Consider the following 14,881-nt stretch of genomic DNA (forward strand, 5'->3'; position numbering starts at 1 on the left):
ATGTGTGTGTCTGTGTATGTCTGTGTGTGTGTGTGTGTCTTGGTGTGTGTCTGTTTGTGTGTGTGTGTTTGTGTGTGTGTTTGTCGGTCTGTGTGTGTGTGTGTGTGTCTGTCTGTGTGTCTGTGCTTGTCTGTGTGTGTGTGTGTGTATGTCTGTCTGTCTGGGGCTGTGTGGGGCTGTGTGTGTGTGTATGTCTGTGTGTCTGTCTGTGTGTGAGTGTGTGTGTCTGTGTGTGTCTGTGTGTGTGTCCGCGTCTGTGTGAGTGTGCGTCTGTGTGTGTGTGTATCTGTGTGCGAGTGTGTGTGAGTGTGTGTATGCGTGCCTGTGTGTGTGAGTGTGTGTGTGAAAGTGTGTGTGTCTGTGTGTGAGTGTGTGTGTCTGTGAGTGTGTGTGTCTGTGAGTGTGTGTGTCTATGTGTTTGTTTGTGTCTGTGTGTGTGTGTGTGTCTGTGTGTGTGTCTGTGTGTGTGTGTCTGTGTCTGTGTGTGTATGCCTGTTTGTGTGTATGTGTGTGCCTGTGTGTGTATGTGTGTGGGTGTGTCTGTGTGAGTGTGTGTATGTGTGTTTGTCCGTGTGCGTGTCTGTGTATGCATGTCTGTGTGTGTGAATGTGTGTGTCTGTGTGTGTGTGTGTGTGTGTGCGTGTGAGTGTGTGTGTCTATGTATGTCTCTGTGTGTGTATGTGTGTGTCTGTGTGAGTGTGTCTGTGTGTGTGTTTGTGTGTGTGTCTGTGTGTGCGCGAGTGTGTGTGTGTGTGTTTGTGTGCGCCTGTGTGTGTGAATGTGAGTGTGTGTGTCTGTGTGTGTGTCTGTGTGTATGCGAGTGTGTGTGAGTGTGTTTGTGTGCGCCTGTGTGTGTGAATGTGAGTGTGTGTGTGTGTGAATGTGTGTGGGCCTGTGTGTGTGAGTGTGTGTGATTGTGTGTGTGGGTGTCTATGTATGTTTCTGTGTGTGTCTGTGTGTGTATGTGTTTGTGTCTGTGTGTGTCTGAAGTGTGTGTGTGTGTGTCTGTGTGTGTGCGTCTGTGTGTGTGTGTCTGTGTGTGTGTGTGTGTGTGTGTGTGTGTGTGTGTATGTGGCTGTGTGTGTGTGGGGTCTGTATGTGTGTGTGTGTGGCTGTGTGTGTGTGTCTGTCTGTGTGTGTGTCTCTGTGTGTGTGTATGTGTGTGTGTGTTTGTCTGTGTGTGTGTCTGTCTATGTGTGTGTGTGTCTGTCTGTGTGTCTGTGCTTGTCTGTGTGCATGTGTGTGTGTCTGTGTGTGTCTGTGTGTGTGTGTATATGTCTGTGTGTGTGTCTGTCTGTGTGTGTGTGTGTGTGTCTGTGTGAGTATGTGTGTGTCCGTGTGTGTGTGTCCGTGTGTGTGCGTCTGTGTGTGTGTGTATGTGTGTGCGAGTGTGTGTGTGCGCCTGTATGCCTGTGTGTGTGTGTGAGTGGGTGTGTGAGAGAGTGTGTGTGTGTGTGCGTGTGCGTGTGAGTGTGTGTTTCTGTGTGTGTGTGTGTGTCTATGTGTTTGTGTGTGTCTGTGTGTGTGAGAGTGTCTGTGTGTGGGTGTCTGTGTGTGTATGCCTGTGTGTGGGTGTCTGTGTGTGTATGCCTGTGTGTGTATGTGTGTGCCTGTGTATGTGTGTCTGTGTGTGTGGGTGTGTCTGTGTGAGTGAGTGTGTGTGTATGTGTGTGTGTCTGAAGTGTGTGTGAGTATGTGTGTCTGTGTGTGTGTGTCTGTGTGAGTGTGTGTGTGTATGTGGCTGTGTGTGTGGGGTCTGTGTGTGTATGTGTCTGTGTGTGTCTGTGTGTGTGTGTATGTTTGTTTGTGTGTGTGTGTGTGTGTGTATGTGTGTGTCTATGTGAGTGTGTGTGTCTCTGTGTGTGTGGGTGTGTCTGTCAGTGTATGTGTGTCTGTGTGTGGGTGTGTCCGTGAGTGTGACTGTGTGTGTCTGTGTGTGTATGTGTGGATGTGTATGTGTGTGTCTGTGTATGTCTGTGTGTGTGTGTGTGTCTTGGTGTGTGTCTGTTTGTGTGTGTGTGTTTGTGTGTGTGTTTGTCGGTCTGTGTGTGTGTGTGTGTGTCTGTCTGTGTGTCTGTGCTTGTCTGTGTGTGTGTGTGTGTATGTCTGTCTGTCTGGGGCTGTGTGGGGCTGTGTGTGTGTGTATGTCTGTGTGTCTGTCTGTGTGTGAGTGTGTGTGTCTGTGTGTGTGTGTGTCTGTGTGTGCGTCCGCGTCTATGTGAGTGTGCGTCTGTGTGTGTGTGTATCTGTGTGCGAGTGTGTGTGAGTGTGTGTATGCGTGCCTGTGTGTGTGAGTGTGTGTGAAAGTGTGTGTGTCTGTGTGTGAGTGTGTGTGTCTGTGAGTGTGTGTGTCTGTGAGTGTGTGTGTCTATGTGTTTGTTTGTGTCTGTGTGTGTGTCTGTGTGTGTGTGTGTGTCTGTGTGTGTGTGTCTGTGTCTGTGTGTGTATGCCTGTGTGTGTGTATGTGTGTGCCTGTGTGTGTATGTGTGTGGGTGTGTCTGTGTGAGTGTGTGTATGTGTGTTTGTCCATGTGCGTGTCTGTGTATGCATGTCTGTGTGTGTGAATGTGTGTATGTCTGTGTGTGTGTGTGTGTGTGCGTGTGAGTGTGTGTGTCTATGTATGTCTCTGTGTGTGTATGTGTGTGTCTGTGTGAGTGTGTCTGTGTGTGTGTTTGTGTGTGTGTCTGTGTGTGCGCGAGTGTGTGTGTGTGTGTTTGTGTGCGCCTGTGTGTGTGAATGTGAGTGTGTGTGTCTGTGTGTGTGTCTGTGTGTATGCGAGTGTGTGTGAGTGTGTTTGTGTGCGCCTGTGTGTGTGAATGTGAGTGTGTGTGTGTGTGTGAATGTGTGTGGGCCTGTGTGTATGAGTGTGTGTGATTGTGTGTGTGGGTGTCTATGTATGTTTCTGTGTGTGTGTGTGTGTATGTGTTTGTGTCTGTGTGTGTCTGAAGTGTGTGTGTGTGTGTCTGTGTGTGTGCGTCTGTGTGTGTGTGTCTGTGTGTGTGTGTGTGTGTGTGTGTGTGGCTGTGTGTGTGTGGGGTCTGTGTGTGTGTGTCTGTATGTGTGTGTGTGGCTGTGTGTGTGTGTCTGTCTGTGTGTGTGTCTCTGTGTGTGTGTATGTGTGTGTGTGTTTGTCTGTGTGTGTGTCTGTCTATGTGTGTGTGTGTCTGTCTGTGTGTCTGTGCTTGTCTGTGTGCATGTGTGTGTGTCTGTGTGTGTGTCTGTGTGTGTGTATGTCTGTGTGTGTGTCTGTCTGTGTGTGTGTCTGTGTGTGTGTGTGTGTGTGTGTGTGGCTGTGTGTGTGTGTCTGTGTGTGTGCGTGTCTGTGTGTGTGTCTGTGTGTGTGTGGCTGTGTGGCTGTGTGTGTGTGTCTGTGTGTGTGTGTGTCTGTGTGTGTGTGTGTGTGTGTGTGTGTATGTGTGTGTGTGTGAACTACAACAATTGTTCATCCCAGTTTGGCAAAAAAATAAATCAGGGAAGATAGTGCATCCGTGGATAACAAGGGAAATCAGGGATAATATCAAAACAAAAGATGAAGCGTACAAATTAGCCAGATAAAGCAGCCTACCAGAGGACTGGGAGAAATTCAGAGACCAGCAGAGGAGGACAAAGGGCTTAATTAGGAAACGGAAAATAGATTATGAAATAAAACTGGCAGGGAACATAAAAACTGACTGCAAAAGCTTATATAGATATGTGAAGAGAAAAAGATTAGTTAAAACAAATGTAGGTCCCTTGCAGTCAGAAACGGGTGAATTGATCATGGGGAACAAGGACATGGCAGACCAATTGAATAACTACTTTGGTTCTGTCTTCACTAAGGAAGACATAAATAATCTGCCGGAAATAGCAGGGGACCGGGGGTCAAATGAGATGGAGGAACTGAGTGAAATCCAGGTTAGCCGGGAAGTGGTGTTAGGTAAATTGAATGGATTAAATCCCCAAGGCCAGATAGGCAGCATCCCAGAGTACTTAAGGAAGTAGCCCCAGAAATAGTGGATGCATTAGTGATAATTTTTCAAAACTCTTTAGATTCTGGAGTAGTTCCTGAGGATTGGAGGGTAGCTAATGTAACACCACTTTTTAAAAAGGGAGGGAGAGAGAAAACGGGGAATTACAGACCAGTTAGTCTAACGTCGGTAGTGGGGAAACTGCTAGAATCAGTTATTAAAGATGGGATAGCAGCACATTTGGAAAGTGGTGAAATCATTGGACAAAGTCAGCATGGATTTATGAAGGGTAACTCATGTCTGACGAATCTTATAGAATTTTTCGAGGATGTAACTAATAGAGTGGATAAGGGAGAACCAGTGGATGTGTTATATCTGGACATTCAGAAGGCTTTCGACAAGGTCCCACATAAGAGATTAGTATACAAACTTAAAGCACACGGTATTGGGGGTTCAGTATTGATGATGAGAACTGGCTGGCAGACAGGAAGCAAAGAGTAGGAGTAAACGGGTCCTTTTCACAATGGCAGACGGTGACTAGTGGGGTACCGCAAGGCTCAGTTCTGGGACCCCAGCTATTTACGATATATATTAATGATTTGAACAAGTGAATTGAATGCAACATCTCCAAGTTTGCGGATGACACGAAGCTGGGGGGCAGTGTTAGCTGTGAGGAGGATGCTAGGAGGCTGCAAGGTGACTTGGATAGGCTGGGTGAGTGGGCAAATGCATGACAGATGCAGTATAATGTGGATAAATGTGAGGTTATCCACTTTGGTGGCAAAAACAGGAAAGTAGATTATTATCTGAATGGTGGCCGATTAGGAAAGGGGGAGATGCAACGAGACCTGGGTGTCATGGTACACCTGTCATTAAAAGTAGGCATGCAGGTGCAGCAGGCAGTGAAGAAGGTGAATGGTATGTTAGCATTCATAGCAAAAGGATTTGAGTATAGGAGCAGGGAGGTTCTACTGCAGTTGTACAGGGTCTTGGTGAGACCACACCTGGAGTATTGCGTACAGTTTTGGTCTCCTAATCTGAGGAAAGACACTCTTGCCATGGAGGGAGTACAGAGAAGGTTCACCAGACTGATTCCTGGGATGTCAGGACTTTCATATGAAGAAAGACTGGATAGACTCGGTTTGTACTCGCTAGAATTTAGAAGATTGAGGGGGGATCTTATAGAAACTTACAACATTCTTAAGGGGTTGGACAGGCTAGATGCAGGAAGATTGTTCCCGATGTTGGGGAAGTCCAGAATAAGGGGTCACAGTTTAAGGATCAGGGGGAAATCTTTTAGGAACGAGATGAGGAAAACGTTTTTCACACAGAGAGTGGTGAATCTCTGGAATTCTCTCCCGCAGAAGTTAGTTGAGGCCAGTTAATTGGCTATATTTAAGAGGGAGTTAGATGTGGCCCTTGTGGCTAAAGGGATCAGGGGGTATGGAGAGAAGGCAGGTACAGGATACTGAGTTGGATGATCAGCCATGATCATATTGAATGGCGGTGCAGGCTCGAAGGGCCGAATGGCCTACTCCTGCACCTATTTTCTATGTTTCTATGTATGTGTGCGTGTGTGTATGTGTGTGTGTGTCTGTGTGTGTGTATGTGTGTGTGTGTGTGTGTGTTTGTATGTGTGTGTGTGTGTGTGTGTGTGTGTGTGTGTGTGTGTCTGTGTGTGTGTGTGTGTGTGTATGTGTGTGTGTGTGTGTGTGTGTGTCTGTGTGTGTATGTGTCTGTGTGTGTGTGTATGTGTGTGTGTGTGTGTGTGTGTGTGTCTGTGTCTGTGTGTGTGTGTGTGTATGTGTGTGTGTCCCGCTGAGTTACTGCAGCATCTTGTGTTCACCGTCGACATTTAAAACATCCGCCATCTTGCAACCGTCATCTTCCTGAACCGGTTGGGGGATCGTTTTGCCGAACACCTCCGCTCGGTCCGCAATAACCAAGCTGACCTCCCGGTGGCTCAGCACTTCAACCATCCCACTACGTCTCCGACCTCTCTGTCCTGGGTCTCCTCCATGGCCATAGCGAGTGTGAGATCCAAAATCAATCACAAACTCTTCAGAGACAAAATCAAAGAAACAAGTTTTCCTTTATTACATTTCTGCGCAGAAAAGGGTGTCTCTCCTCTATCATCCTCTAGAGACACACAAAAATGGAGATTGTATCTATCTTTTATACCTTTCTTCACTATGGTCACTACCTCATGTCTCCCCATCGAGCTTCGTCCAATCATAACATAAAGCCCACATTCCCACGAGAATGTCCAGGAACGTCTCGGAACATCTCCAGACGTCAAAGGCTTCTGCTGGAGTTTTTATCTGTTACTTCTTTATCTAGAAGTTCCCTCTGTTCTGTATATTGTTACTTTATTCTACCAGCAGTCTGGCTTCTGCTGACACCTTATTTCTTTCTAAGTTATATTTTTCAGAGTTCTAGTATAAATCAACCATCCCTATTAACCCTTCTCTCACAGCGAGCAACACCGAAAATTGGAGGAACAGCACCTCATATTCCGTTTGGGGAATCTGCATCCTGGGAGCATGAACATCGAATTCTCCCAATGTTGTTAGTCCTTGCTGTCTCCTCCCCTTCCTCAGTCCCCCTGCTGTCTCCTCCCATCTCCAGCCTTCGGGCTCCTCCTCCTTTTTCCTTTCTTGTCCCCACTCACTCCCAGTCTGAAGAAGGGTTTCGGCCTGAAACGTTACCTATTTCCTTCGCTCCATAGATGCTGCTGCACCCGCTGGGTTTCTCCAGCTTTTTTGTCTTCCATCTTCCTGAACCAACTGCCTCGGATTGGCGGTTTGACGTCACGGCGCAGGATGGGCGGGACAGGAAGACGTCACGGCGCAGGAAGGGCGGGGTAATACGACGTCACGGCGCAGGGTGGGCGGGGCGTGATGACGGATGTTCACGACGCGGTTCTGTCTCGGATGGTCGGCGGCGCCAGGTCGGTGCGGTCCCCCCTCCCCCCCCCTCACTGTGAACCCGAGCCGTCTCACGGGGGGAGGAGGAGGGGATGGAGGGAGCGGGAGGAAGGAGAGGAGATGGGGGAGAGGAGGGGGGAGGGGATGGAAGAGCGGGGGATGGAGGAGAGGAGGAGGTGGTGGGGGGGGGGGGGGGGGGGGGGGGGAGGGTCAGGCAGCTTCAGTGGACAAGACAGACACAAAGGACTCGAGCACCTTCTTAAACTATTTCAGTGCCATTCACCCTTTAGTCTTCATCACAACATTTCATTCACCCTCGACCACATTTTCTGATGTTTTTTGTCCATTTTCGTCTTCTCCGTTGTGTTTAATATTATATAGAATTTATTTTGTCACATGAGCAAAAGCATAAATTAACTTAATTGTTTATTGTATTCACCTTTTAGAACATCCTAAAAATACAGTAAATTTGGGAAATATTGGCGACTTTGAAATTAGAAAATTAGGTAGAGAGAAAAAAACATCAAATTTCCAGCTCCATTGCCATGAAACCAATAAGAGCTTAATAACCACTGAATAAATTAAGTCATTCATCCTTCATTCACCCCTCTGGCTTAATTCACCCCAAAATAATTTCATTCGTCCTTGGGTGAATCATTCACCAGTTTAAGAAGCACTGGAATACAGGGTGTGAGCTACAGGGAGAGGTCGAGTTGGCTGGGTCACTATTCCTTGGAGCGCAGGAGGATGAGGGGAGATCCTATAGAGGTGTATAAAATCATAGAAACATAGAAAATAAGTGCAGGAGTAGGCCATTCGGCCCTTTGAGCCTGCACCGCCATTCAATATGATCATGGCTGATCATTCAACTCAGTATCCTGTACCTGCCTTCTCTCCATACCCCCTGATCCCTTTAGCCACAAGGGGCACATCTAACTCCCTCTCAAATATAGCCAATGAACTGGCCTCGACTACCTTCTGTGTCAGAGAATTCCACAGCTTCACCACTCTCTGTGTGAAAAATGTTACATAGAAACATAGAAAATAGGTGCGGGAGGAGGCCTTCGGCCCTTCGAGCCAGCACCGCCATTCATTGTGATCATGGCTGATCGTCCTGTATCAATAACCCGTGCCTGCCTTCTCTCCATATCCCTTGATTCCACTAGCCCCTAGAGCTCTATCTAACTCTCTCGTAAATCCATCCAGTGATTTGGCCTCCACTGCCCTCTGTGGCAGGGAATTCCACAAATTCACAACTCTCTGGGTGAAAAAGTTTTTTCTCACCGCAGCCTTAAATGGCCTCCCCTTTATTCTAAGACTGTGGCCCCTGGTTCTGGACTCGCCCAACATTGGGAACATTTTTCCTGCATCTAGCTTGCCCAGTCCTTTTATAAATTTATATGTTTCTATAAGAATCCCCTCATCCTTCTAAACTCCAGTGAATACAAGCCTAGTCTTTTCAATCTTTCCTCATATGACAGTCCCGCCATCCCAGGGATCAATCTCGTGAACCTACGCTGCACTGCCTCAATTACAAGGATGTCCTTCCTCAAATTAGGAGAGCAAAACTGTACACAATACTCCAGATGTGGTCTCACCAGAGCCCTTTACAACTGCAGAAGAACCTCTTTACTCCTATACTGAAATCCTCTTGTTATGAAGGCCAACATTCCATTAGCTTTCTTCACTGCCTGCTGTACCTGTAAGCCAACTTTCAGTGACCGGTGTACAAGGACACCCAGGTCTCGCTGTACCTCCCCCTTACTTAACCTAACCCCATTGAGATAATAATCTGCCCCCTTGTTTTTGCCGCCAAAGTGGATAACCTCACATTTATTATATTATACTGCATCTGCCACGCACCTGTCCACTCACTCAACCTGTCCAGGTCACCCTGCAACTTCCTAACATCCTCTTCACATTTCACACTGCCACCCAGCTTTGTGTCATCCGCAAACTTGCTAGTGTTGCTCCTAATTCCCTCTTCCAAATCATTAATATATATGGTAAACAGTTGCGGCCCCAACACTGAGCCTTGCGGCACTCCACTCGCCACTGCCTGTCATTCTGAAAAGAACCCGTTCACTCCTACTCTTTGCTTCCAGTCTGCCAACCAATTTTCTATCCATGTCAACACCCTACCCCCAATACCATGTGTTCTAACTTTAGTCACCAGTCTCCCGTGCGGGACCTTATCAAAGGCTTTCTGAAAGTCTAGATACACTGCATCCACTGGCACCCCTTCATCCAATTTACTTGTCACATCTTCAAAAAATTCCAGAAGATTAGTCGAGCATGATTTCCTTTTCATAAATCCATGTTGACAGACTAACCCTTTTACTGCTATCCAAATGCCCCATTATTACCTCTTTAATAATTGACTCCAGCATCTTTCCCACCACCAAAGTCAGGCTAACTGGTCTGTAATTCCCAATATTCTCTCTCGCTCCTTTCTTGAAAAGTGGGATAACATTAGCTATCCTCCAATCCACAGGAATTGATCCTGAATCTATTGAATATTGGAAAATGATCACCAATGCATCCACTATTTCTAGAGCCACCTCCCTGAGGACCCTGGGATGCAGACAATCAGGCCCAGGGGATTTATTATCCTTCAGTCCCATTAGCCTACCCAATAATATTTCTCGCCGAATGAAAATTTATTTCAGTTCCTCAACCCCCTTAGATCCTCTGTCCTCCAGTACATCTGGGAGATTGTTTGTGTCATCCTTAGTGAAGACAGATCCGAAGTACCTATTCAACTCGTCTGCTCTTTCCTTGCTGCCCATAATAATTTCACCCGTGTCTGCCTTCAAGGGACCCACATTTGACTTTGTTACTCTTTTTCCCTTAACATATCTATAGAAGCTTTTACTGTCCTTCTTTATATTCCTGGCCAGCTTCCCCTCGTACTTCATCTTTTCAGCCCGTATTGCCCGTTTCGTTTCCTTCTGTTGTCCTATGAAAGTTTCCTAATCCTCTGGCTTCTGGCTACTCTTTGCTGTGTTATACATCTTTTCTTTTAGTTTTATTCTATCCCTAATTTCTCTTGTCAGCCACGGTTGCCTCCTACTCCCCTTAGAATCTTACTTCCTTTTTGGAATGAAATGATACTGCGTCTTCCGGATTATGCCCAGAAATTCCTGCCATTGCTGTTCCACCGTCAATCCTGCTAGGATCCCTTTCCACTCTACCTTGGCCAGCTCCTCTCTCATGCCTTCATACTCCCCTTTGTTCAACTGCATCACTGCCACTTCCAATTTAACCTTGTCCTTCTCAAATTGCAGATTAAAACTAATACATATTATGATCACTACCTCCAAGCGGTTCCTTTACCTCGAGTTCTCTTATCATATCTGGTTCATTGAACAACACTAAATCCAGAATTGCCTTTTCTCTGGTCGGCTCCATTACAAGCTGCTCTAAGAATCCATCTCGGAGGCATTCGACAAACTCTCTTTCTTGGGGTCCTGAACCAACCTGATTTTCCCAGTCTACCTGCATATTGAAATGCCCCATCACCACAGTGGAATTACCTTTGTTACATGCCAGTTTTAACTCCTGCTGCAACTTACACCGTGCATCCGGGCTACCATTTGGGTGTCTGTAAATAACACCAATTAGTGTCTTCTTGCCTTTACAATTCCTCAACTCAATCCACATGACTATCTCGTCGGTCCCTATGTCTTCCCTCGCAAGGGACTGAATTTCCTCCCCCACCAGCAGAGCTACCCCCCCCCCCCCTCCTCTGCCCACCTGCCTGTCCTTTCAATAGGATGTATAACCCTGAATGTTATGTTCCCAGGCCCGATCCTCCTGCAGCCACATCTCAGTAATCCTCACTATGTCATATCTACCAACCTCTAACTGAGCCTCAAGCTCATCTACTTTACTTCTTATACTTTGCGCATTCATATACAATACTTTTAATTCCTTACGCATCACACCTTTCACATCGATCCCTATTACTCTTGGCCAAACTCTCCTATCCCTTTGTAAGCTTCCTTTCCCGTTAATTCTGGGGTCATTAACTATCCCTTTACTCTCTTTCCCTTTAACTCCATCCTCGACTATCCCATTTGACACCCCACCCCCTTATTCAGTTTTCATGTTTTTCGCATCTCGGTCCTAAAATACTTCCCCCTTACCTTTAAACTGTGACCTCTTGTTCTGGACTTCCCCAACATCGTGAACAATCTTCCTGCATCTAGCCTGTCCAATCCCTTAAGAATTTTGTAAGTTTCTATAAGATCCCCCCTCAATCTTCTAAATTATAGCGAGTACAAGCCGAGTCTATCCAATCTTTCTTCATATGAAAGTCCTGCCATCCCAAATATATTCAAGAAGGAACTGCAGATGTGGAAAATTGAAGGTAGTCGAAAATGCTGGAGAAACTCAGCGGGTGCGGCAGCATCTATGGAGCGAAGGAAATAGGCAAGATTTCGGGCCGAAAACCTTCTTCAGACTGATGCAGGGTGGGGGGGGGGGGGGGGGGCAGGAAGAAGAAAGGAAGTGGAGGAGCCAGAGGGCTGAGGGAGAGCTGAGAATGGGAGGAGACAGCAAGGGCTACCGGAAATGGGAGAAGTCAATGTTCAGGCCACTGGGGTGCAGACTGCCCAAGCGTGATATGAGGTGCTGCTTCTCCAATTTCCGGTGGTGCTCACTATGGCCATGGAGGAGGCCCAGGACAGAAAGGTCGGATTCGGAATGGGAGGGGGAGTTGAAGTCCTGAGCCACAGGGAGATCAGGTTGGTTAATGCAGACCGAGCGGAGGTGTTCGTCGAAACGATCGCCAAGCCTACGCTTGAGTACAATTGAGTACATTTGGTACAAGATACTTGCATATCAAAGTCATCAGTCACTGCAGACCTCAAAAGCATCAGACATTGTCTCAATATTAATCTGGCCTTCCTCTCTCATCAAATGCTACCGTGTTTCAGTCATTGGTCATTATCTCAATACACAGCAACCTGAGGCAAGCCTAGACTTGCCATTCTGTATCAATCTACTGGAGAAAAGCCTGCTTTGAGACTATAATATAAATTGTAAGCTGGCCCAGGAATCCATTTAATATTTTCTAATATTTTTAACATAATTCAGCCTTATCAACTAGGCGTGCATTTCACCCTACACTTGTGCTCAGCCCGCCAAGGCCTGCTGGATCTCCCGGTAGCCAACCGGGACTTCCCACTCCCACACTGATCTTTCTGTCCTGGGCCTCCTCCATTGCCAGAGTGAGGTGACACGCAAACTGGAGGAACAGCACCTCATAGCTTACAGCCTAATGACATGAACATTGAATTCTCCAAATTAAGGAGACTCCCCCCACCATGGGCCATCTCTTCGTCATCCCTCTGTCTTCTTCTTGCTGCCGAAAGGTGTAAGGATTAATCCGGAGTCACTGCTTCCCGTCTCCCGGCCGTTCCCCCTCAACTGCGAACGGTGGGATCTCACTCTCTGCCCTTGGACGTCCGCAGGCTTTGTAACCAGGATTCTGGTAAACAGAAGTCTTGTCAGAAAAAGGGAAAGTAAATTACAAAGAGATGTCTTTGAAGATGAAATATTATGTACTGCTCGTAAAACAATGTTTTTTGTATATGTACTGCCTGTAAAAAAATGTTTTTTGTATGTGGAATGTGTGAAATTTGAAGCAATGAGCAAATGTGTGCGTGTCCCTTTTGGGTTTGTCCTTTAAAATGCAAATGAACAGACAGGTTATGGTGTGTCCCTTTAAGAGACTGCAATGAATGGGGGACGGAGCTATACTGGAATGATAAAATGTGTTGTTTGTTATAAATCTTTTGAGCCGAGTTCAAAAAGAGACTCATGCTGATTAAAGTGTTAAATGAGATTGGAAATGTCAAAATCACAGAGAAAAAGAAAATGTATTATGTTTACTGATTCTGAGATTGAGTTCTTTTGGGAAAGCTTGTTTTGATGTGATAATAAGAGTCTGTCGTTTAAAATGCAAATGAAGCAAGATTACTGTCTGCAGACAAACAAATGTGTAAGGGGAAATGAATGTACATGCAAAATGGTGTTCATTGGCACAAATGGGGGTTTGAGGGAACTCACAATGAGGGGTAAAAGGTGAGAGAAGATAAAGGCAACGTTTCGGGCCGAAACCCTTCTTCAGACTGAATGTGCTATTTGTATATATTTATGTGTATATATATATATCTATGTGTAAATATATCTATGTTCTAGTAATGTCCTGTTTGCCAGCTTGTTGACCCTCTGTGTTCCCCTCCTGCAGGGTTTAGGAGCCGTTGCTGTGGACGGAGAGACTGGGACGTGAGCGGCCATTGAGGGCGGCCAGGGTGCTAGTGAGCCCCCCCTCCTCCCATCTGCTCGGTGTGCGGGCTGAGCTTCGATGGAGGACCACATGACGGGGCACACAAAGGTGAAGCGTTATGAATGCAACGTGTGTGGTCAGGCATGCCAATGCCCAAGCCATCTGGAGACCCACCAGCGGGTGCACACGGGAGAACGCCCCTTCGACTGCTCGGTGTGCGGCAAGAGCTTCGCCAGCTACGGCAACCTACAGCAGCACAAGCGCGTGCACTCCGTCGAGAGGCCCTTCCCTTGCTCCAACTGCGGCAGGAGCTTCAAGGCAGCGCAGGACCTGGAGGTCCACCGGCAGTTTCACACGGGAAAACACTCCTTAACCTGCTCCGACTGTGGCAAGAGCTTCAAGACGGCGCAGAACCTGCAGGTCCACTGGCGGGTGCACACAAATGAGAAGCCCTACGGCTGCTCCACCTGCGGCAAGGGCTTTGCCGACTCGTCTAAGCTACAGCAGCACCAGCGGGTGCACATGCGCACCCACACTGGGGACCGGCCCTACACCTGCAGCGACTGTGGCAATGGCTTCACCCGCCCCAGCAGCCTGCTGGATCATCAGCGCATCCACACTGGTGAGCGCCCCTACATCTGTGCCCAGTGCGGCAAAGGCTTCAACAAGTCCAGCAACTTACTGGTGCACCGGCGCATCCACACTGGCGAGCGCCCCTTCATCTGTGCCCAGTGCGGCAAGGGCTTCACCCGCCCCAGCAGTCTGCTGGAGCACCAGCGCTTCCACACTGGCGAGTTCCCCTACATCTGTGCCCAGTGCGGCAAAGGCTTCAACAAGTCCAGCAGCCTACTAGAGCACCGGCGCATCCACACCGGTGAGCGCCCCTTCATCTGTGCCCAGTGCGGCAAGCGCTTCAACCAGTCCAGCAACCTACTGACCCACCAGCGCACCCATTCCGGGGAGCGGCCCTACACCTGCAGCGACTGTGGCAAGGGCTTCACCCATTCCAGCAGCCTGCTGAAACACCAGCGCATCCACTCCGGGGAGCGGCCCTACAACTGCAGCGACTGTGGCAAGGGCTTCACCCGGACCAGTCACCTGCTGGTTCACCAGCGCATCCACTCCGGGGAGCGGCCCTACAACTGTGCCCAGTGCGGCAAGAGCTTCATCCAGTCCGGCAACCTGCGGGCCCACCAGAAGGTGCATAACTAAAAGGTAATGCGAGGAGAAAAGATGAGGTACGAAGGTGAGTTAGCCAAGAATATAAAGGATGATAGTAAAAGCTTCTTTTGGTATGTGAAGAGGAAAAAATTAGTTAAGACCAAAATTGGACCCTTGAAGACTGAAACGGGTGAATTTATTATGGGGAGCATGGAAATGGCAGATCCGTCTTCACGAAGGAGGACACAAACAATCTTCCTGACATCGGTGGTGGGGAAGATGCTGGAGTCATTTATAAAAGATGAAATGGTGGCACATTTGGATAGCAGTAACAGGATCGTCCGAGTCAGCATGGATTTATGATGGGGAAATTATGCTTGACTAATCTTCTGGAATTTTCTGAGGATGTAACTAGGAAAATGGACAAGGGAGAGCCAGTGAATCTCGTGTACCTGGACTTTCAGAAAGCAGTTGTTAAGGTCCCACATAGGAGATTAGTGGGCAAAATTAGAGCACATGGTATTGGGGGTAGAGTGCTGACATGGATAGAG

General features: G+C 47.6%; 1 protein-coding gene across 1 annotated transcript; it reads left to right on the forward strand.

The window, feature by feature from the left end:
* The first annotated feature begins 6,840 nt into the window (after positions 1-6,840).
* Positions 6,841-14,450, forward strand: LOC116982994 (zinc finger protein 239-like). The gene is made up of 2 exons (XM_033036519.1): positions 6,841-6,897; positions 13,131-14,450. The coding sequence occupies exon 2, from the start codon at positions 13,248-13,250 to the stop codon at positions 14,379-14,381; it is 1,134 nt and encodes a 377-aa protein (XP_032892410.1). The 5' UTR covers positions 6,841-6,897; positions 13,131-13,247; the 3' UTR covers positions 14,382-14,450.
* Positions 14,451-14,881: the final 431 nt, after the last annotated feature.

Source organism: Amblyraja radiata, chromosome 1 (assembly GCF_010909765.2).
Source record: "Amblyraja radiata isolate CabotCenter1 chromosome 1, sAmbRad1.1.pri, whole genome shotgun sequence".
Taxonomy (NCBI): domain Eukaryota; kingdom Metazoa; phylum Chordata; class Chondrichthyes; order Rajiformes; family Rajidae; genus Amblyraja; species Amblyraja radiata.

Excerpts from the sequence above, each read along its gene's own strand:
- LOC116982994 (XM_033036519.1), top strand. The coding sequence starts at position 13,248 with ATGGAGGACCACATGACGGGGCACACAAAGGTGAAGCGTTATGAATGC.